This window comes from Vulpes lagopus, chromosome 8, assembly GCF_018345385.1.
Source record: "Vulpes lagopus strain Blue_001 chromosome 8, ASM1834538v1, whole genome shotgun sequence".
NCBI classification, from domain to species: domain Eukaryota; kingdom Metazoa; phylum Chordata; class Mammalia; order Carnivora; family Canidae; genus Vulpes; species Vulpes lagopus.
Window position 1 is genome coordinate 118,062,127 of NC_054831.1, and position 21,066 is coordinate 118,083,192.

At 54.3% G+C, this 21,066-nt stretch overlaps 4 protein-coding genes across 7 annotated transcripts; 1 reads left to right on the forward strand and 3 right to left on the reverse strand.

The window, feature by feature from the left end:
* Position 1: 1 nt before the first annotated feature.
* Positions 2-13,061, forward strand: TMEM234 (transmembrane protein 234). Of its 3 annotated transcripts, none has more exons than XM_041766704.1 (5): positions 2-54; positions 344-495; positions 1,255-1,321; positions 4,895-4,987; positions 12,910-13,061. In XM_041766704.1, the coding sequence occupies exons 1-5, from the start codon at positions 39-41 to the stop codon at positions 12,939-12,941; spliced, it is 360 nt and encodes a 119-aa protein (XP_041622638.1). In that variant the 5' UTR covers positions 2-38; the 3' UTR covers positions 12,942-13,061. The 3 variants fall into 3 exon arrangements, with proteins under 3 accessions (XP_041622638.1, XP_041622637.1, XP_041622639.1); XM_041766703.1 differs by lacking the exon at positions 12,910-13,061 and adding an exon at positions 5,233-5,940; XM_041766705.1 differs by lacking the exon at positions 12,910-13,061 and adding an exon at positions 5,133-5,273.
* Positions 6,080-10,865, reverse strand: DCDC2B (doublecortin domain containing 2B). Its single transcript, XM_041766706.1, has 9 exons — positions 10,512-10,865; positions 9,548-9,599; positions 9,068-9,144; positions 8,524-8,655; positions 8,063-8,209; positions 7,923-7,962; positions 7,109-7,244; positions 6,596-6,699; positions 6,080-6,340 (listed from the first exon to the last, which is right to left on the reverse strand). The coding sequence occupies exons 1-9, from the start codon at positions 10,850-10,852 to the stop codon at positions 6,242-6,244; spliced, it is 1,128 nt and encodes a 375-aa protein (XP_041622640.1). The 5' UTR covers positions 10,853-10,865; the 3' UTR covers positions 6,080-6,241.
* On the reverse strand, positions 11,274-14,211 carry IQCC (IQ motif containing C). Its single transcript, XM_041766699.1, has 5 exons — positions 13,876-14,211; positions 13,318-13,461; positions 12,827-13,091; positions 12,493-12,611; positions 11,274-12,370 (listed from the first exon to the last, which is right to left on the reverse strand). The coding sequence occupies exons 1-5, from the start codon at positions 13,915-13,917 to the stop codon at positions 11,519-11,521; spliced, it is 1,422 nt and encodes a 473-aa protein (XP_041622633.1). The 5' UTR covers positions 13,918-14,211; the 3' UTR covers positions 11,274-11,518.
* On the reverse strand, positions 14,205-18,576 carry CCDC28B (coiled-coil domain containing 28B). 2 transcript variants are annotated; one of them, XM_041766702.1, is made up of 6 exons: positions 18,455-18,576; positions 17,091-17,281; positions 15,822-15,988; positions 15,507-15,700; positions 15,291-15,313; positions 14,205-14,390 (listed from the first exon to the last, which is right to left on the reverse strand). In XM_041766702.1, the coding sequence occupies exons 2-6, from the start codon at positions 17,252-17,254 to the stop codon at positions 14,336-14,338; spliced, it is 603 nt and encodes a 200-aa protein (XP_041622636.1). In that variant the 5' UTR covers positions 17,255-17,281; positions 18,455-18,576; the 3' UTR covers positions 14,205-14,335. The 2 variants fall into 2 exon arrangements, with proteins under 2 accessions (XP_041622636.1, XP_041622635.1); XM_041766701.1 differs by lacking the exon at positions 14,205-14,390 and having other exon boundaries at positions 14,929-15,313.
* Positions 18,577-21,066: the final 2,490 nt, after the last annotated feature.

Sequence of the window (21,066 nt, forward strand, 5' to 3'; positions counted from 1 at the left end):
CCCCTTCGCCCCCGGAAGTGGGCCAGAGCGGCGTTGCCATGGCGGCGTCCCTTGGTGGGTAGGCGGCCCCACCCCTTTCGGGGCTTCCCAGACCCTACCCGGGGTTCCTCTGCCGCTTCACCTCCCCTCCCTGAACTTACCTCCGCCCGGTCCCCAATCTCCGGGCTGCCGGATCTATCCATCCGCCTCCCGGGCCGTTTCCTACCCACCAGTCGCACCCGGGGCGTCGGAGAGCGAGGGAGGGATGTGGGGGTGGCTGACGGGGGGAAAAGAGGCCCGAGAAGGGCTGGGCCCGGCGGGTGGCCCTTTGTCGGGGATGAGGGTCACTCGCATCTCCCTCCAGGGCAGGTGCTGGCTCTGGTGCTGGTGGCCGCCCTGTGGGGTGGCACACAGCCGCTGCTGAAGCGGGCCTCCGCCCGCCTGCAGCAGGTCCATGAGCCGACGTGGGCCCGGCAGTTGCTGCAGGAGATGAAGACCCTCTTCTTGAATACTGAGGTGTGTCTCTGAATGGCCCCTTTCTCGTGCATAGCTGATCCAAGTCTGGAGCAGAATCTGGCTCCACCAGCTTAGTCGCTAGGTCCTCCTTGAGCCTCAGTTTCATCATCTGTAAAATGGAAATGATAGTGGTAACCATCTTATGAGGGCAGTTGTGAGGATTCAACGAGGCGAGACACATAGACCACTTAACATTGGGTCTAGGAGATAATTAGGGTTCAATCTATGGTTGAGATGACTAGTATTTTATTATGGTAATCTGTCCAACAGACCTCACTGAGGGAGGACTTGGGGCTCAAATGGACCCGGGAGGGAGGATAGGGAACGTTATTCTCTGATAACCTCTATCCAGAGAACTACCTCTGAGTCCAGTGCTGCCAGTCTAGGCTAGTGGGAAAGACAAGACATAGACACAACCACGGCTTAGAGCTAAGGCCTATGAGAGAGGTACAGATTAAGTGCTTCATGAGTTCACAGGAGGGAGGCTGGAGTAGGGGCCTCCGGGAATGCTTCTTGGAGGGAGTGACATTGGCATTCAGGGACTTGCACGGGCTGAGGGAGAAGCCTTCAAAGCAAAAGCACAGAGTTCAGTCAGTAACTTGTTAGTAACTTGTTGGAAGGGTCCTTTTCAGAAGGCTAACCACTCTCTGGACCCTTATAGCTATCCCTTCCTCCAAGGAAGGACATATCTAGAAGCTCAAAGAAGGCAGGGCTGCTCAATCAAGCATCACAGTGACTGCAGATTTCTTCTGTTTCCAGTATTTGATGCCCTTTTTCCTCAACCAGTGTGGCTCCCTTCTCTACTACCTCACCTTGGCATCGACAGGTGGGTCTCTGACTTAGAACTGCTATGCTCAGTGGTGGGGGCTACCCGGAAGAGTCACTTGGGGAGGGTACCTGAAACACCTTGCTTCCGTGAGTGAGGCAGAGCCTATCATCTCTGGTTCCCTCTTTGCACCCTCTTTTCTGAGCAGCTGGGGTGCAGTGGGCTAACTAGGAGTATGCTGCCGGGCACTTGGGTTGGTTTGAAGCCTGTCAGTCTTGTGCAGCAGCAGAGGAAGAGAGAAGGTTCATTTTGCTATGCCAATGGCTGGCCTTGACACTCTTGCTTCCATTGTGTTGCTACCTGGCTGACCTTGAGCAAGTCTCTTATTTGAGCATTGGTTTTATATGATGGTCTTTGTAGCATTGAGAGGATTAAATTCAGTGTATGGGAAGCATCTAGCAGAATACCTGGTGAACACTGTAGGAGCTCAATAAATATATATTTCCTTTCTCCTACTGATTGTTGACTGTCTTCTACTGCATCAGATTCTGTACTAGTTTTACCCATTTTACAGCCATACCTCAGAGATATTGCAAGTTTGGTTCCAGATTACTAAATACAACAAATGTTGCAGAGCAGATCAAGTGAATTTTTTGGTTTCCCAGTGCATAAAAGTTATGTTTAAGGGCACCCAGCTGGCTCATTCAGTGGAGCATGTGGCTATTGATCTCAGGATTTTAAGTTTGGGTGTAGTGTTTACTTAAAAATAAAATTAAAGGGCAGCCCCGGTGGCGCAGCGGTTTAGAGCCGCCTGCAGCCTGGGGTGTGATCCTGGAGACCTGGGATCGAGTCCCACATCAGGCTTCCTGTATGGAGCCTGCTTTCCCCTCTGCCTGTGTCTCTGCCTCTCTCTCTCTCTGTGTCTCTCATGAATAAATAAATAAAATCTTAAAAATAAAATAAATAAAATCTTAAAAAAAATAAAATTAAAAATAAAAACGCAAGCCCTGCATTAGTTTGAGGGGTGCCTGGCTGGCTCAGTCAGTAGACCGTGTTACTCTTGATCTCAGGGTCATGAGTTCAAGCTTCATTTTGGATGTGGAGATTGCTTAAATAAAACTTGAAAAAAATAAAGTTTGAAAAAAAAAGTAAAGAAAGTTTGAAAGCTTGTGGCACACACATCCTGCTGCCCAAGAATGCTGAACCCTTTTCCTATACTATGGTTAGCCCTTTACCAAGTTTTGAGCAAATGGCAATCTTAGGGTCCTGTTTTGTCATCACCTGCCCTACCTCTATTCTTTAGCATCTGCCCGTGTAATAATCAGCAGCAACGGTCACTAGATCAAGGATGTGTATATTCAGCCAGGGGCTAGACACGTTACCCTGTTTCATCTTACACCAGCCCTGTGGTATGGAGATGCTGTCCCCTTGCTATCACTATTGTAGGGCCCAGTGAACAAGGACCTAACCAAGATTGCACAGAGAAACCTGGGTCGGTCTCACTCCACCACCCTTGCTCTTCCACTGCTCCCTGCCGCTCCCCTTTCCTATCTACTGTTGCAGAGTAGTCTTTAGCAGTCATGGAATTCCTGGGAAGGTGCGTAAGCCCAGGGAAGCAGCTCTGAGTAGGTAGGAGTTGTGGTCAGGGGATCCCTGGGTGGTGCAGTGGTTTAGCGCCTGCTTTTGGCCCAGGGCGTGATCCTGGAGACCCGGGATCGAATCCCACGTCGGGCTCCCGGTGCATGGAGCCTGCTTCTCCCTCTGCTTATGTCTCTGCCTCTCTCTCTCTCTCTCTCTGTGTGACTATCATAAATAAATTTTAAAAAATTAAAAAAAAAAAAAAAAAGGAGTTGTGGTCAGTTTCTTGGATGGGAAATGCCAACCATGGTGGGGACTCTCGGGAGGAGAAGCAGATAAACCAGGAATGCTTGGAAAGGAATGAGTTAAGGGGCCAATGTGAGCAGTCAGCCTGGCAGTTATAAGTCTTATAATCAAGTAAGTCAGTTTCTGATGTATCCTTCTCTCTCTCTCTCTCTCTCTCTCTCTGTGTGTGTGTGTGTAGTAAGAACACAACATGAAATCTGTCTTCTTTTTTTTTTTTTTAGATTTTATTTATTTCTCATGAGAGACACAGAAGGCAGAGACATAGGGAAGGCAGAGGGAGAAGCAGGCTCCTCGTAGGGAGCCCCATGTGGGACTCGTGGACCCCGTAAACTCCAGGATTACGCCCTGAGCTGAAGGCAGATGTTCAACCGCTGAGCCCCACACACATCCTGAGATCTGTTTTCTTAACAAGTTTTCTTTTTTTTTTTTTTAAGTAAGTTTTATGCCCAGCGTGGGGCCTGAACTCATAACCCTGAGGTCAAGAGTCACATGCTCTTGACTATGCTCAGCCAGGTGCCCGCCTGTCTTAAAAGGTTTTAAGTGTACAAAACTTATATGTAACACATTTTATTTAAGATTTTATTTATTTATTCATGAGAGACACACACACACACAGATAGAGACACAGGCAGAGAGAGAAGCAGGCTCCATGCAGGGAGCCCAATGTGGGACTCAATCCGGGGACTGCAGGATCATGTCCTGGGTCGAAGGCAGACACTTAACTTCTGAGCCACCCAGATGTTCCTATGTAACACATTTTAAGGTAACAGTATTGACTGGTTTAGCCTTTCAAGTTTGTTTATTGGGTGTCCCTTGGAACTTCAAAATTATGGGACAGATGCTGGATCGTTGTGTCCTCTACCCAAGGCCCAGCCCTGTGGGGCCCATCCTGAACATGTACCTGAGTCTCTGCTTCTTTTTTTTTTTTCTTCAAGATTTTATTTATTCATGAGAGACTCAGAGAGAAGGCAGAGACATAGGCAGAGGGAGAAGCAGGCTCCTCACAGGGAGCCTGATGTGGGACTCGATCCTGGGACTCCAGGATCACGCCCTGAGCAGAAGGCAGATGCTCAACCACTGAGCCACCCAGTTATCCTTGGCTCCTGGCTTCTGACATTTATTTCTGTCCTTTAACTCCATAAGGCCTGAGCCTGAGCTGAAACCATCAGGTATGCTTCACTTGCTGTTTGGTTTGTCCACGTCCATTCAGTTCAGTCAGGATACAGGCTTTGGCATCAGGTCAACCTGGGTTTAAGTCCTCAACTTGCCTCAGTGTCTGTCTTCTTTGAGCTTTTGTTTCCCTTATCTCTGCGAAGTGATAATGCTCATCTCGCAGTGTTATGAAGATTGAAGGAGAGGCGTACACAGAGCACTTAGCACACAGTGGGCACTTAATAAAGGGGGGCTGTGCCGTTGCACTCATCCTATTGTGTCCTTTCGGTGTTGGGGCCTGTCTCCACATCCTTGAGATCTCAGGAGCTCTTCCTTATCAGCAAACCAGGGTGTTCCCAGATCACCTTATAGTTCAGGTCTTTGTGCTGGAGTTGAGGGAGCACTGAATTTAGACTCAGGAAACCTGGGTTGAATCCTGAGCTGTGCTGTGATTTCATCTGGAAAATGATATTTCCCCCCTCCCCTGCTGCCTTTTTTTTTTTTTTTTTTAAACTGGCTGTCTTGATAAAATGTGTTTTGTGCCTAGACAGACAGTTTTTGGCAACTCAGAGATTTTTTTTCATTCCAACTACTCAGATCTGACTCTAGCTGTGCCCATCAGTAACTCTCTGGCCATTGTCTTCACACTGATTGTTGGGAAGGTCCTTGGAGAAGATATTGGTGGAAAAGGTAAGTCAGGCCACTGCAAGTGCAGGAAGCTGCTACTTGGGCCTTGCCACCCTGCTTAGTGCTTTCCCAGAGCCATCTCCCATCCCTCCCCTTGCCTCTGCAGCTCTCCTGCTTCCTTACAGCCATCAGAGTTTCCTTCTTCCAGGTATTCTGGGGAAAGCCCTTCTGCCCTGATCCCTCAGCCCTGCACCAGCTCCTCCTAGCATAGCTGGGATCAGCCCCTCAATTTCTGCCTGTTCTCCCAGGAGCACTTACAGGCATGGTGCTCACCGTGACAGGAATTGCACTCTGCATCACAAGCTCCGTGAGCAAGACCCAGGGGCAACTATCTGCCCTGTGAGTGGGCCGATGCCACCCTCCAGCCCTTCTACCTCCAGGAACTCCCTGAGCTGTGAGGTGCAGCCAGTGAGCAGATGGACCTAGCACTTCCCCCTCTGAGCCTCAACACCCTCATCTCTTAGGGTGCATTAGCTACCTCATGGTGGCTCACACAGGAGAACTGCAGTTCAACTGCTAGGATTTAGCACGAGAGACTTCATACCTCTCCAGCAACCTTTCTGCCCCAGCAGCTCTCTTTGTGCTGTCATATCGGGCCCCCAGGCCAGCCACTGTCATCATGGCCTGATCTAGACTGTCACAGCAGCAGGGGCCATGGACGGCATGGAGATGGCCAGCTGCAGCCTGAGCCAGAAATGCAAACAGAAGGTCTCTAGGGCTGTCAGAGGCCTTGGCTGGCTGAGGTGAGGACCTGAGGGGAAGAAGGTACACCAGAATGGCAGGTGTAGAGATGAACAGTCTAGGAGCCTTGCCTGTTCCACTTGTGAGATGGGTGGAAATCCTCACCTGCCTGCCCCTCTCAAATAGACAGCCTGGGGTCCCACAACCAGGTCACTTCCGTCAAGTGGCATGGTGCCGGGAGAGTAGTAGCTTCAAATAAATCTGCACTAAACAGACGGAGGACAGTAAGTATTCTTTTATTGCAACAGACCTGCTCCCAAGTTTATAGCTTCTCCCCCAAGCTTGGTTGGCTCCTCCTGTCTCTGGCCAGAGAACCCCATAGGAACATGGCTTCCAAGGGTAGGGCTGTTCTACTCAGAAGGAAAAGAAGACTGGGCTGTAGGTTTAGGAGAAGAGTGGGGCAGGGCTGAGGGGGCTACAGAGTATCCTGTGAGCCCAGAGGAGGCTGTGGGTCCTCTGGAACAGGCTGCTGGAGAGGAGGATGATAGGTGGCTGCTGAGTGGCCACTCCAGTTCCTCACTGGCGCTGCTGAATCCCAAGACAGGCTGAGATTGCTGCCTCAGCCCCAGGCTGCTTTTCTGGGCACAGGGCCTCATCCACCATCTGCGCTGCCCTCTGGAGGAGGCGGAAGGCCATACGGAAGGAACATTAGCATCCCTTGTCGCCTCCTGCCCTCAGCTGAAGTTTCTGACCCCAGGAAAGGAAGAGAATTTATACATTTGGATCTGCCCTCTCATTTAACAAGGTAGAAGGTCAGGCTTGGAGAGTTAGATCTGCTCACAGTCCTAACGGGGAACTCTCCAGGGACCCAGGGCTGCCATTCCAACTCAGAACTCCTGAACCAACATATTGCTTCCAGCTCCTGCTTACCTGATCCAAGGGGTCCTCTGTGCAGGTGTCTTGGTCATCTGCCACTTCCTGGGCCCCTGCTGTCTCCTTCCTTGGGTGGGGAGCCTCATACACTCCCTTTACTCCTGATGAAAGAGGCAGTGTTGGCTGATGCCTAGGCCAAGGAGCCATCAGCTCTTCCCTTGCCCTTCTGTCCCAGTCCCTTCCCCTCCCCTGAGCCTTGCTCCATGTTCCCCACTATCTTGGAGGCTGGCAGGGTAGCTCTGAGGCAGGGTTTTGGCCCCCATTCCTTCCAAATCCCACCCCTGAAGTTTCAGTGCTTTGAGTTTCCCTGTGCTTCTTTTCCTACTGCCAGGTCCCTATGGAGATGCCAGGGGCCACGTATGCACATGGGGCAGCAGGAAGGATGTGTGCGGAGGTCCAGAGCAGCTCTATACCCGGGCATCCATGCCCTCATGGACCCCTCCCATAACAGTGGGGAACATTATCTGAAACTGGTAGAGGGTGGCTAAGAAGGGCCCAGGGTCCCCTCACCTGATGGAAATGAAAATGAGGGTATGGGGAGCCTGCTTCTTGGCTGAATGGCCTGCTGGGGTCTGGCATAAAAAGGCCCGGTTTGGCTTGGCTCCTTTGAAGAGGGCTGTGGTACCTGTGCCCTGTGGCCATGGGCCTGTAGAGGCAATATGGGGCTTGGACTCTGGGTACTGGCTCTTCTTGCCTTCACTCCTGGCAGGCCAAGCTTGAATGCTGCTGGTGCCTGTGGGAAGTTGGGAGAGATGCCATCCATCTTCGTAGCCTGCATCCCCTCCTGTCTCCCTCTTCCCATTAAGCTGCCTTATCCAGGGACAGCAGCTAGGGCCTGGCACTCAGGCCCCGTGAAGGCCCAGTGAAGCCAGTGAAGAGGCCCAGTGAAGCCAGGCCATGTCCCCCAAACCCTTACCACAAAGTGCTCAGTGGCTCATCTCTTGAGAGGGCTCAGGTCTGGGATCAGCTGGGGAGCTGATAAGCTCCTCTGGACCCTACTATGCCAGATATGCCAGTTCTCTCTCCCAGCATCCAGCCTGGCAGGAAGGCATTAGGTCCAGCAACTCAGAGTCTAAGGGTCCTCGTTAGAGCCTAGCTGAGTAGTCTTTTACCCCAGCTTCTGGTCTGGCCCTCACCATTCAGTAATCGTGTCACCCTGAACAACTGACTTCACTCCTGTGACTTGAGTGTTTCCTCTGGAAAATGGGAATGGTAACCTCTGTTCCACAAGAAGATGTGATAAGAGCCTGAGCTGGAGGAGAGGTTAGCCAGTCACCCCCCTTTCTTTCCTTTCCTGCCTCCCATGGCCTCCCCCGTCACCTACCCGCTGCTTGGGGAGTCTAGACTTTGGGTCTGGGGGGTGCCTGCAACAAAAAAAAGGTTTATAGTAGGCAGAGCAGGACATGGGATCAGGTTGGCTTCCTCTGCCCTACTCTGCTGCCCCACCACCTCACCCATACGTACCAGCAGCCCCTGGGCAGTGAGGGGTTAGGCACCAGCAGCTCCAGATAGGGGAGGGCCTTGAACTCCTCCTCTCCAACAGCCACATAATAATGGCCATTCACTAGAGCCTCTCTTGCTGACAGTGGGAGCCCCTCCAGGGTGCAGAGTCTGGGAGAGAGGTAAGTGAGTAAAGGCCCGTGAACAAGACGCCTCTTCATATTTGGCAGACTATGATGGCATGGGTTTGGCTATCCCAAGGTATCCTTTGGCTGCTGGCCCTCTGGGCACCTGGCCCAGTCACCCAGGCTCTGCCCTGCCTCCAGGTGCTCAGCTGGAGGGGCCTCTCCCTGTGGCATAGAAGGAATCCCATTTGGGGAAATGTGCTTTCCTTTTGCCTTGTCGCCCTCATGGGCAGCTGGAATCAGTAGGGAGGCTCCCTCTAGGGACTTGTGGACCTCCCCAGACCCATACTCCGCACTCACTTGCACACAGCCCCAGCCTGCAGTTTGGCCTTCTCAGTCAGGAGCTTCAACACGGTTTCCCAGTCCTCGCTGGCAGCCTGGGACAGTTTCAGGCTAAATGGGGGACTTAACAGGTCCCCATTCCTGAACACACTGGGACAAAGCAGTCTGGTAAGAAGAGTCCCTAGAACCCCCTGTGTGAGAGGAAGAAGGGTAGCACGGGGCCAGAAGATGATCTAAGAGCCAGTGCATGGGTCCATTTTCACCCATCAGGCACGTTGGGACTTTTTATTTTATTTTGTAAAGATTTTATTTACTCATGAGAGACAGAGAGGGAGAAGTAGGCTTCCTTCAGGGAGCCCAATGCGGGACTCAATCCCGGACCCCAGGATCACACCCTGAGCCAAAGGCAGATGCTCAACCGCTGAGCCACCCAGGTGTCTCACACTGGGAATTTTTATATCCCTGCTGGTGACCTGGGGCCTCCTGGAACAAACCCACTGCCGTTTTCTTGGTCTTCACTGAAACAGAATCTCTGTTCCTGCTCTCTGATGCTGGTACTCACTGGATATAGCAGGGGGAGCCTGCAGGTGGTTGCAATCCAAGGGTCCTGTCACGTGGGTAGTGAGTCACAGGAGGACCCTGAAACCCAAGTTACGCCCTCAAATCAGGACAGAATTGAAGCCTTTGGTTGGAGGGGTCAGTCCAAGGGGGGCAAGGAGGGATGGGATAGATTACATCTTTCGCCAAAGGGCCCTTCCATCTCCCTGGAGTCACATTCCAACCATCCCCTTGCCCCCATGTGTTTTACAGCTTTCTCTTTGCTTTGGGGACCACAATCTGGAGATAAAGTAAAAGGCTGGGAAAGGATCAAGGGAAAGTTTTGAAATCCTGCACCCCAGGAAGGGCAGCAACTGGCTCCAGAGTGGGTGTGCAGAGTGCCCCCTGTGGAACTGGCAGGTCCCGTTATTTCCAGGGCCCCTGACTTCCAAGACAGAATTGGGGGCAACCCCACGAAGGGTTAGAGGACACTCCCAGTACTCACTGGTAATCTGCTGCCCTTTCCACCGGAATCCTTCTTTCCGGGGGGTAAATAGCTGAAAGGACAGATGGGTCACAGGTCATCTTGGGGAGCCTGGGGGCTCAGCTTACCAGGTATCCATTCCTACTGGGATAGTCTCAAAACATCTTTCCAGAAACAGATGTGGCCCTTGAACCTGCCTTAGGGCCCTGTGTCAGGCTGAGCATCCAGACTGGGGTCTCAGACACCAACCATTAAGATTAAAGGTCAAGAGAAACTAGTTCCTTAAGCATCATACTGTATCTCAGAAATATTCTCACTCACAAGTGTATCTCATTTTCCGTGAGACAGAGAAAGTTAAGTGACTCACCTAAAGTACACGGAAGTACGTGCCAGATCCCAGATTCTAAGTCAGCCTGGCTTCCCACCCCTTGCTCCTTATGCCACCCTAAGCAACCTCAGGTGACTGCTGAGGAGCACCTGGAAACCAGATAGGAGTTGGAAGCTCAGGTACTCAAAATTCTTCTCCCATCTTGGAAGGCATGGCCCCACCTGCAGAGGGGATGACCCCAGCCAGCGGAGAGCACAGGTTGCCTAATCACAGCAGGGAGGAAGTGATGGATGGATTTAGCGGTGGGCGATGGTGGTGGTAGAGGATCCGATCAAGAAGAACCTTTGGAAAAAGGGGCTCACCTTGCAGAGAATGTTCTCCTAGCAGCCCAGTCCTGTGATGGGCATAAATACCAGGGTCAGACATTCCCTAGAGCTGTGGCTCTGCTGTTTGTAATTTGTAGGCTCTTAGGCAGGATATTTAGCCTGTCTTGACTTTCCCTGCTACAGAACAGGGATAAGACCACCCCCTGCATAGGGCTGCTGTATTCCAGAAGAGAACATATGAGATGCCTGCACATACAAGTACTAAATACAAATACTACTGCTCTTGCAGTTCCCTCCCTCCCAAGGCTCTAACCAGCCCCAGCCCACTCACTGCAGCTTGCGGAATCTTTCGAAGCCAGCAGCCACATACTGCCCTCCATTCTGCAGGTCGGCCAGGTCAGTGACACGGTGGCCGTGACAAGGCGTATAGAGGGCCCGCACAGCCACTGGGGCCTGCACAATCAATGTCACCTCCTGGAGGAAGGTCTCCAGGGTGGGAAAGCAGCGTTGACTCACCACCAGCTGGTGGCCTGGAGAGTAGGGGTCCCCATTCCGGTATATCACCACCCTCTTGGCTGCTGGATTGCCACCACCAGCCATAGTGTGTGTCCTCTGCCATAGACGCAGATCTGTTGCCAGGCAACCAGGCAGGCTGGGAGTAGTGCCAATCATAAGTAGAGTCCTGCCCCCTCACCAAAGAAGGCAGGGAGAGACTGCAGGAGCATGTGTCTCCATTCTGGGTCTCAGCCAGTCAGCCCTTGGTGGGGCCTCTCGAGAGTTGGGTGGGTCTGATGACTATTGGAAGGAAGACTCTGGGGCTTAGTGAGAGGCAGTGCTGGAGATAACACTGAAACACAGATGTTCCAATACTGGATAGAGGAAGAATTCTGAGGTGCCCTGCCACTCCGAAGGCCAAGGGCTGAGCTCAAAGGAAGATCAGCTTTGGGGGCTGTTCCCAAGGATGGCCAGTCAGCCCCTGGACTGTGGCTCCCGGCCAGCCCTGGGAAGATGCCCCATGCCAGCAGGTAGGGAACAGGAAGGCCCAATGTCGATCCTGAACAGAGACAGATGATGAATGCAACCAGGTGTAGAATCATGAAAAACCTTTATTCTCTATCAGGCTCCCCACTTTACTTACCCCGGATAACTCCCTGTCCCAAAATTTGGATTAAGCTACAGACAGAGGATGGAAGAGAGTCTCTTCCTCTCCTCTCCCTATGCTGGTGCCAGCTCCTTGCTCCAGCTTCTCTTGGCCCCATTAGCCACCAATGGCCAAGGGCAGAAGGTAGAGCTGGTAGCAGGGAGCAAGGATGAAGCCCTGCCTCCCTCATCACCCTCTCATAGCACCCCCCTTTGGAAGCGGGTCTTCCCCCTGGCTCCCCAGGGAGGGCCTTCCTCTCCCATGTGGAGTGTTCCTGTTGAAGACAGTTTCTCAGGCGGCCCTGATTGCCATGGTACAGTCCTCTGGTTTTTCCCTTCCTCGTGGCTAGGTTCATTGGAGGTTCTGTCTCTGGAGCTTTTGTCACTAGGGAACTGGCCCTTAGGTGGTTTAGTCTTCCAGAGGTCCTGGCCACCATACTCTGCCAAGGTCTCATCCCAGATGCCAAAGTCCTCTGAGAGGTCCAACTTCCATGGCCTAGCTCTTTGGCGATTGGCCTCTCTGTGTTCCGGCCCTCTGGGAGACTTGTCCTCAATATCTGGGTCTTCATAGAGTGTGGGCACCCAGGTCCTGGCCTTTTCGGAATAGGAGCCCCTGGGTTTGAGGCCTTTGGGGGTGTGGTCATCCAGGGCAGTCATCCGCTGCGGGCAGGTCCGTCCAAAGGTCTGTTCCCCACAGTCTGGCTCTTTGGTGAACCTGTTCTCTAAGACCTGGTTATCTGATAGTGTGGGCAGCTGTGGCCCAGCTCTTCTGTAGCATGGGTCCCTGTACTTGATCCCAGCAGTGGTTTTGTCTGTAGTGGCCAGTCTTTCCAGGGACTTGTGGCATTGTGCTTTGAGCCTCCAACAGTCATCCACATAGTCTGGCTCTCTAGTGGTCCTGTCTCTGTAGGACTGTTTTTTTGGTGGTGGGCTTGTTTGTGACCCAGCCCTCTCACAGGTCTGTGTCCTGCCATCTGGGCACAAGTTGGGCTTGTCTCTGGGCCGGCTCACCTCTGGGCCAGATGTCAGTGTTTGTTTGAGAATCAGGTACTGTTGGGGAAGAGCACAGACACTGTACCAGGCAAGACTGCTTAAGCATAGAGCATAAGGCTTTTCTCTAAGCCCCACCCCTGGCCCTAAACATGCAAGAAGGGCTCCAAGGTAGTGCCTACCTCCTTACGGCTACTGATAGCCTGTTGCAGCCACAGCAGTTCCATGGCCAAGTGGTTGTGGTGGTACTGGAGCTCCCGGAGCTCTGTGGGGCTGTAGGGCAGTCCTGGACCTGCAGCTTCTGTGAAGGAGGGAAGAAAAGAGGAAGAAGGCTTTTAGGGGTACACACTGGGCACTGGCTACTCTCCCCCTCCCTACCCATGAGTGCCATTAACTAGGCATGGGGAAAGAGGAGAGGGATGCACCTTATTGAGCACAAGGCTTTCACTTTTCAGATGGGGAAGCTGAGGCCAAGAGCAGGTCAGGGGCTTGCCCTGAGTCCAGGCAGAGAGGTACCTGGGTTTTCCATACTTGGTGTATCTCTGATCTCCTCTTGGCTGACATTCCTGGCTTTCCTGCTGTGCTCATCCTGAAACCAGGGGCTGTCACTTCTGCAAAGAAGACTTCCTGAGTCTGCCGAGCTCTTTCCTGACCTCTTCAGCATCACCTCCCCCAAGACAAGATCTCTCTCAGGTTCTTTACTTGAGAAGCGGCTCAAAAGTTCCTGCTGTGGATCTGGTGCCCTCCTTTGGGGTTTCCGGGTCCGATGGGATTTTGCCTTCTAAGAAATTAGAAGTATGAGAACCTCACAGCTAAACCATCCAAAAACATCTGGGTGCCAAGATTTAGCATGCAAAGTGGTAAGGATTAAGGACTGTAATGTGAAGAGTGGAGTCACTTCCCCTGAGAAAAGCTCGTCAACAGGAAGGGGTGGATGCTACCATTTCTCTGCATTCCCTGCCCAGGTCCCTCCTTACCCCCCTTTCTTCCACTGGGATGTTTAGTACCTCTGGGATAAACTGGGGCCTGGGAATCCAGCCCTCTGTCCACTGAAGCGTGCCCAGATCACCCTCGATTTCTCGTACAATAGCCTCATACTCAGCTCGAAGACTCTGGAAGTGGCGTCGGACCAAGAAGCCCCGGACGCAGGCCTGGCGTGGAGAATAAGGGGAAAGAAAATGCTTATCACTGCAGAAGTGGGAACATGTGAGGGATTCTCCTGGAGAGGTCATCCCAGGGACTGTAAGAGGGGATCTGGCCACGGGGAAAGGGTAGGTGGTTCCGTGCGTCAGGACAGGCGTTCAAGGGAGGATGCCGGACTGGATCCCCCTCTTGGATTTGAGGCCCTTCCCCCCACTTTCTGGATCCCGCAGGAGCGTACGGGGGGAGTGGCGGGGCGGGGGGGGGGCGGTCCGTGGGTCCCAGCATTCTTCAGGTGGGGGTGGGCCGGTGATTCTAGAAGGGGGCACGAGGGAGGGTGACTGAGCGTGGTAGCCGCATCTCGTCCGAACCGCCCAGTCCGAGATCCCGCGGTGGGAATCGTGCGCCCCCGGCCCGCTCCGCACCTGCAGCGCCGAGACGCTCCACACCAACCGCTCCCGCTCCATCCCGGCGCCCACCGACCCGCCGCTGGCCCGGCGCCTACGAGTTGCGTCACGAGTCCGCGCCGCGCGCAGGCTCCGCCCCCGTCTCCATGGCAACCTTGTTCCTCCCGCAGTGGTGCCCGGCGTCGGGCCGCGGGCTCACCCCTCGCGCTCGCAGACCCGGCACTGGGAATTCCAGCCCCCGAGCTGGCGCGTCCGAGCCACCGTGTGTGGCGCCCGGTGCCTCCGCGGGGTCGCGGCCGGGGGCTTCCCCGGGTGACGGCGCAGGGAAGGCAGGAAGCACACGGAGCCGGTGTCTGTCTGGTTTAATTCCATCCAGTGCCCCCCTCCCCCATAGCACCTGGGGGGCCGCGAAACACCCGATCGAATCAGTAAAAAGTCACAGTTTGAACGGAGTGAGAGGTCCGACTTGGGGCCGACGCTACGCGGCGGACTGCTCCTCAGGCTCGGCGTTCTCCGCCAGGTGCAGCTTCTGGCTGTGCCAGTCAAGGATTGTGACGCTCTGGACCTCAGGCTGTCCCGCCCCGTCCGCCCTTCCCCAACTGCACTAGGGCGGGGGCGGGGGGTCGGGTGATCCGTGGTCCAGGTTGCAGTCCACACCTGCCCCCCTTGCTAGGTGGCTTATCCCTTCTCTCTTGGTCTAGATCTTGCAGGTACGTGCACCTGCACTATTTCTGGCTTAAGACTAGATGGGGATCTCCCCAGTAAAGTGAAATCAGTGAAAATAATTGTCCAATGTTGAAAGAGTAGGAAGACATCCGACAAGCTTTGCCATGGATTGGTGTCAGCTAAACTACTTGCAAAGATTTTCTTTCTTTTAAAGATTTTATTTTGGGGGCGCCTGGGTGACTCCGTCAGTTAAGGGTCACACTCTTGGTTTTTGGCTCAGGTCATGATCTCAGGGTTGTGAGATGGAGCCCTGCAGGGAGCTCTTGCCTGGGCATGGAGTGTAAGATTCTCTCCCTCTCCCTCGGCTCACCCCATCTCCCTCTCTTAAAAGAAAAAAAAAATATCTTTTTCACTAGTGTAACTAGAAGTTTTATTTTTGAGTAATCCCTACACCCAACATGGGGCTCGAATTCACAACCCCAGAGACTGGGAATCCCGTGCTCCATCAACTGAGCCAGCCAGGAGCCTCACTTGCAAAGATCTTCGTAAGTACATAACTCACATTCCCTGCAACTACCTTCCTCCTGCTATTTGGGTGAAATCTGTGGGTGGGGCAGTTTGTGGCTAATTCTTCAGTTCCACAGAAAGGGGAGAGAGGTTGGTTATATTGTAAATACTCCTAGAGGGTGGTGGGAAGAAGGGAACTCATCTCAGCTGTGGGAGGTGTAGACACACATACACACAGAAGGATTGCCCAGAAAGGATACATAGAATTACTAAGATCTTCCAGCTGTCAACAGAGAGAAAAGGAGGTTTCTGTCAGGAGAGGCACCAGGCCAAACCTCAGATGCTCTGGGAGCCATCTTGTGGGGGTTGAGGCTCCATGCACCCCCAGCTTTTCACCCAGGGGCCAGGACTAGTCTTAGGTTTACCTCCCCCACCCCCAGTGTCCCAGGGAAGAGCAGCACCCACCCCTGACTCACATTGCTAAGCAGCTGGTCCAGGTTGCGGTCAGCCATCGTCTTCTTCTGTTCTTCAGGCAGCCCCTCAGTGACCCCGTCCTCTTCCTCTTCCTCCTCCTCCTCCTCCCCACACACGTCCAGGCTGAAGTGCAACCGGGCCAGCTTCTCCTGCATCTCCCGCACGTGCTCCAGCTGCTCAAAGGAGCATTCCTTCCCTGGACAGCACCTGTCTGAGCTCTGGGAGCAGCTTGGGACCCGGGCCCCAGCCACCTCCCAGAGACCAGGCCCTCCACCCTCACCGCCACATACCCTCTTGGCCCAGCCCCTGGGACTCACCAAAGGCCTGCAGCCGGCCTGAGTGAAAGTCATTGAGCAAGTTCAACAGTCCCCCCTCCATCTCATAGACGTCGGTCACCTCGGTCAGAAAGGAGTGCTGCAGGGGGGTGCCTGCAGAGCCGCCCCCACTTCCAGCCAGCACTGGGCGGCATTTCTCCTTGCCTACCCTGGTTGGGGTGGGTATGACCATGGTCACAGAGTGGGAGTGGCCAGGTACCCAAAGGGTTTTTTTATGCCCTTTATGCACTAATTCATCTTCCTCTCTACTCCAGAACAGAAAGGGATGTTTGTTCTTGTGGCCCTGCCCTGAGTACCAGATTGGGATGGGAAGGGAGCAGGTGAGGAGGGATAGGGAGAAGAGGTCAAAAGAAGTTTTTGTTTTCAGATGACCCTCATGGCCAGAACCAGGCCTGGAAGGGGGCTTTTGGATTCCTATCTGAGCCCTGCCTTCATTCTTCACCTGACCCCGAGTATCATTTGCCCTCACTTGGGGACATTTACTCCTTATTGCCACGACAGCCATCTTATCTCTCCCCAAAATGTCTTTCTGCTCCTCTTCTACTTCAAAACTGTTTTGAATTTTCCATCACCCCAGGATAACACTGAATGAGCCTTCTCAGCCTGCCCGCCCTTCTCTCCTGTTGCATTCCCTACAGTCTTTGTTCCAGCTCTGAGCTTCTGTGACATCCCACTGTCACCATCCCCAGACATCTGTCTCAGGCTAGTAGTGTGCAAAGCCAGAGGCATGATAATGGGAGAAAGAACACCTCGTGTTTAGTGGGAAACACACATGGACAGGTTGAAGGGTAGGATGCAAATTCCTAATCATTAAGAAAAATTTAGCAGAAAATTCAAATCGTACGTACACCTGAGTATCCTGTTACCATCTCCTGCTCCATGATTCTCTGGGGCCACAAACCACCTATGGTTCTGGGAACCTTCTGGGCAATATTTTTCTTCCATGTCAGGCAGGTCCTTTGGCTTTGACATTGTCTCTCTCGTGTGCCCTATAGCCTCTCATTTTCTGGCAGCATCGCCTCACTCCCTTCTCTAAGGTGCACAGTCACCCATTTAGCTTTACCCTAAGCCTGAGGGCAGAGATTGGGGCGGAGGCATCTCTGAGTTCTTAGGAGCCAGTAGGGCAGCCCCAGGGAAGGCATCAACTGTTGCTTAGTAACTAGGCTAAGGCTGTCTTTACCTTCCTTCCCACAGGGCTCAGCCCAGAGTTGGGGTCCCTCCCTCCTTGCCTTGCTTTCCTTCTGTACCCACCTCTTGAACTTGGCCCGCTGTTTGGGGGATGGCAGATGAGGGAGTCCCAGGGCCAAGGAGCCGCTGTGGCTGGTGGGCACAGGGACCCTTCGTAGTGTGCCCGGGGCCTGGGCTGGCTGGGTCAGGCAGGGCTTGGGGCTCCTTTTCTTCTTCTTGTCCTCCATTGGATGCCAGTTAGGCCTCAGGTCCCACTGAGACAGTGAGAGGCAAAGTCATCACTTCATCCCGCAAGCCCTGAGAGCTGCAAAGCATGGGTCCTGGACCTTCTGACTGTCCCCTCAAACTGTCAGGGCCTCGGTCCCCTCCTCTGTCCAGTATGGGCAGGGCCAGAGGCCAGTGCCTTCCTACTGGGGTCTTGGATGTGTATTGAAGGGCCTGCCAGGACCCAGCTTAGGGCCCCCGCCTGCCCCCCGCCTAGGAGGGGTGGAGCGGGCACCATTCCCCCGCTGCTGCTGCTGGGATTTCCTGCCTCAGTAGCTGAGGGGCGGAGCTGGCACGGGAAGCGGCGGGGCGGCGGGGCGGCGGGGCGGCGGACTCGGACTCGGACTCGGACTCGGAGCGCCTTCACTGGGCCCTCCTCTATCCAGCCAGCCGGCCGGGCAGACGCCGACAAGCCCCTCCGCCCCGTCAGTAAGGGGGGTGGCCAAGTACGGGGGGGCACCTGGGGAGACCTGGGTGTCGGGCAGTAGCCACCAGAAGACGGGGACGGGGCTCCCCGCGGGCTCCCCGACTTGGCCGCTGGCATCCGTCCCCTGCCGCCCGCGCCCGGCCGCAAGGCTCCGGCGGCTCCCAGTCCTCCGGGCCCGCGCGCCGCCGCTTCCCGCTCCGCAGCCCGAGGGCGGCTCCGCTTCCGCGGCAGCCGGGGCGGGCGGCGGGCGCACTCGGCCTCCGAAAGGGCCGCCGCGGCCGGCACTGCTCAGCCCCAGCCCAGCCCCACCCTGCGCCTCAGGCCGCTGAGGTCCTCCGGGGGAGGCCAGGCTCTCCCAAGCGGCTCGCCCCGGGCCGCCGCCACCAAGCCGGGGGCTGCACTCTGGGATGGTGGCGCCACCGGGGGCATAAGCATCGGAGTTGGCCCCCGGCTGGCTGGCCCCGAGGGGGTGTGGTGGAGGGGAGACAGGAGCACGTCCCGCGTCTCGCGTTGCAGCAGCTTAGCCCAATTAAGGACTCGATAGACGAATTGGAGCAGGAACCCCTGCTCCCCAGGAAGGCTGGGGCCACCTGGGATCTATTTCCCACGCTCAGTCTTCAAAGCCGTGTGCCGCCAAATGGATCGCTCAGCTGGGGATGGGGAGCCAGGATCCAAAACGGAGCATCAGGCCTGCGACGTCCTGCACCCTCCCACACCCTGGACGGGGGCAACTGACCTGGAGGTGTGGGGTCTGCACGGAGGCTTCCGAACGGTTCCCTCCGCCCTTGCTGCTCCCCTCTTAGGGAAGGGAGCCGTGGAAGTGGAGCTGGCAGGAGGCAATTTGCATTTAAAGCGAAAGTGACCTCCTTTAGAGGTTGGGATGCCTAAGATGGGAGGAGCCTACGGCCGTTCCTAGGCTCTCCCCCTCACTTGACTTCACCTCCCCACCTGAACTAAGGTGACAAATGTTGGTTGTGTGATGGCAATCCAAAAACTCACTTTCCCATCGGTTTGGAGAGAAACTACAGTCCCTTACAAAATGGTGGTGGCTTTGTCAGAAGGCCAGGGTGGGGGGATAGGGAGGAGGGAAATGTACATAAGCAGGAAAATAGATAAAAGCACAAAGGATATATATACACACAAGCCTATTAGCAGCAGCAGCGGCGGCAGGAAGGAACTGCAAGAGAAGACAACCACCTATCAGGTCTAAGTCGCTTGTTCAGCACTTTACATACGCTTAATCTTCATAACAATCCCGTAGGAATACTGTCACCATCCCATTTGCTGAAAGTCAACTAGTCTTTTTTTTTTTTTAAGATTTTATTTTTTCATGAGAGACACAGAGAGAGGCAGAGACATACGCAGAGGGAGAAGCAGGCTATCTGTGGGTAGCCGGATTCGGGACTCGACCCCAGGACCTGAGCCAAAGGCAGACGTTCAACGGCTGAGCCACCCAGGCGCCCCCAACTATGGTCACTCCTCCTCATTGATAAGCAGTGGGGGCTCTAGCCGGCATCTGATGGAGGGAGGGGACTGAGCCTCCTCCTTTCCCACCCCCAGGTCTAGGAGGGAATCAGGTGATTACCTGGCGCTTGACCCCAGCCCCCAGGAGGGAAACCCGGGCGCCACACAGAGGCTGGCCCAGTGCTGCCGCCTGTGCGCCTTGCAGGCCAGATCGATGGGGCAGCTGTTTAAAGCCCTGGCAGAGGCTCCCAGCTCAGGTCCCTGGAGAACCATCTGATGCAACAGGAGCCGGGCTTATCCTTGGCCTGGCTGCCCTGCGGTCTCAAATAACTGCCGCGGGGCAATATGCAGGGCACCCTGGTCCACCTTCCCCTCCCACAGGGCAGGAGCAGCTTCCCTGCACCTGGGCCTCTGGGTAAGTTAAGGCATCCACACAAGGACTTGCCCACATGCTTCCAACACCTAGATGGTTCCAGAAGGGGAGACATTAATTCAGGACTTTTTCAATAACCAGAGGTTGGAGGGAGGGGTCTGCAAAGGCAGAGAGAACAGTTGGGAAGTTGCTCTCCTCTAGCTGTGAGAGGGGCTCCAGGGCTCCTCCAGGAAAGTGGTGGCAGGCCTGGGAGCAGCCCTAGGGCTCTAGGGTGAAGCTGTTCTCAGAGATGCTTGGCTTGGGGGCTTCAAGAGTTGGGGCAGCTTCTCCTGACTCCTTCCAAAGGATCTTTGACTACAGCCATGTGGCCAGCACAGAGAAGTATCAACCTGTTTGGAGCTTGATTAGAGGGGGCAGAGGCTCTGAGGGGACTTTCTTCCCCTTCTTCCATGAGGAAGGCATTGTGGAGGCCTGGAGGGAAGGGGCCTTTACTTGTCTCTGCCATTTGTTGGGCATTCACATACCATCCTTTATGCCAGGCCAACCCAGCCTCCAGAGAATAGGGTGCTGGGACAGGAGCCCCAGCTTTTGTACCTGGGCTTGGTTGGGTGAGCAGGAGTATGTAAGAAACCAATCCATTCTTCAGAACTGCATGCAAAAGTGCTCTTAGGGAACGTACAAAATCAAAGGAATTCAGAGGTAGGCCAATGCCAGAGGATGCTGCCCACAGCAGACAGCCCTGAACAGCAGTGGTGACTGTCCAGCCATCTGATTCGGGCTATGCCCAAATTGGCCTATGCCTAGGTCTCTGGTCTCCTTACCTTATGCCTTCCTCATGGATCTTCCCAATGGTCAACTTAGCACCTTCAGTGGTTCCCCGTGTCCTCTGGATCTACTCCAAATCCCCTAACCTGGCACACAGGTTCTCGATAACCTCCTCCCGTTGCCCTCCTGTGCACCTGCATCTCGAGGTGAACTACTTCACTACTAAATCGAGTTCTCCAACTTCTACTTGCCCTTTGGGTCATAAGGCCTTTCCAGGTGTCCACCCCTAGCTCCTTGCTGAAGGGGACAGGAGCTTCCTTTGTGCTCCATGGCACCACCAACTTTGTCTTAAGGGAACTTTCTGGGGCACCTGGGTAGCTCGGTCAGTTAAGCATCTGCCTTTGGCTCAGGTCATGATCCCAGGGTCCTGGGATGGTGCCCCCCGTCAGGGCCCCTGCTCAGCGGGGAGCCTGCTTCTCCTTCTCCCTCGGGAGCTCCCCCTGCATGTACTCTCTCAAAGTATTAGAAGAAAAAAAAAACCAGCATCTTTCTCCAGGGAGCAGGTTGGCTCAGTCAGTAGAGCATGTGATCTTTGATCTAGGTGTTGGGAATTCAAGCCCCACGTTGGATATAGAGATTACTGAAAAAAAGAAAAAAAAAAAGTATCTTCATCATTAGCCTAGCCCTTCACGGGGCAGGGACAACTTTTCATTGAATGGAAGAAATCTGATACTTCTATGTATATG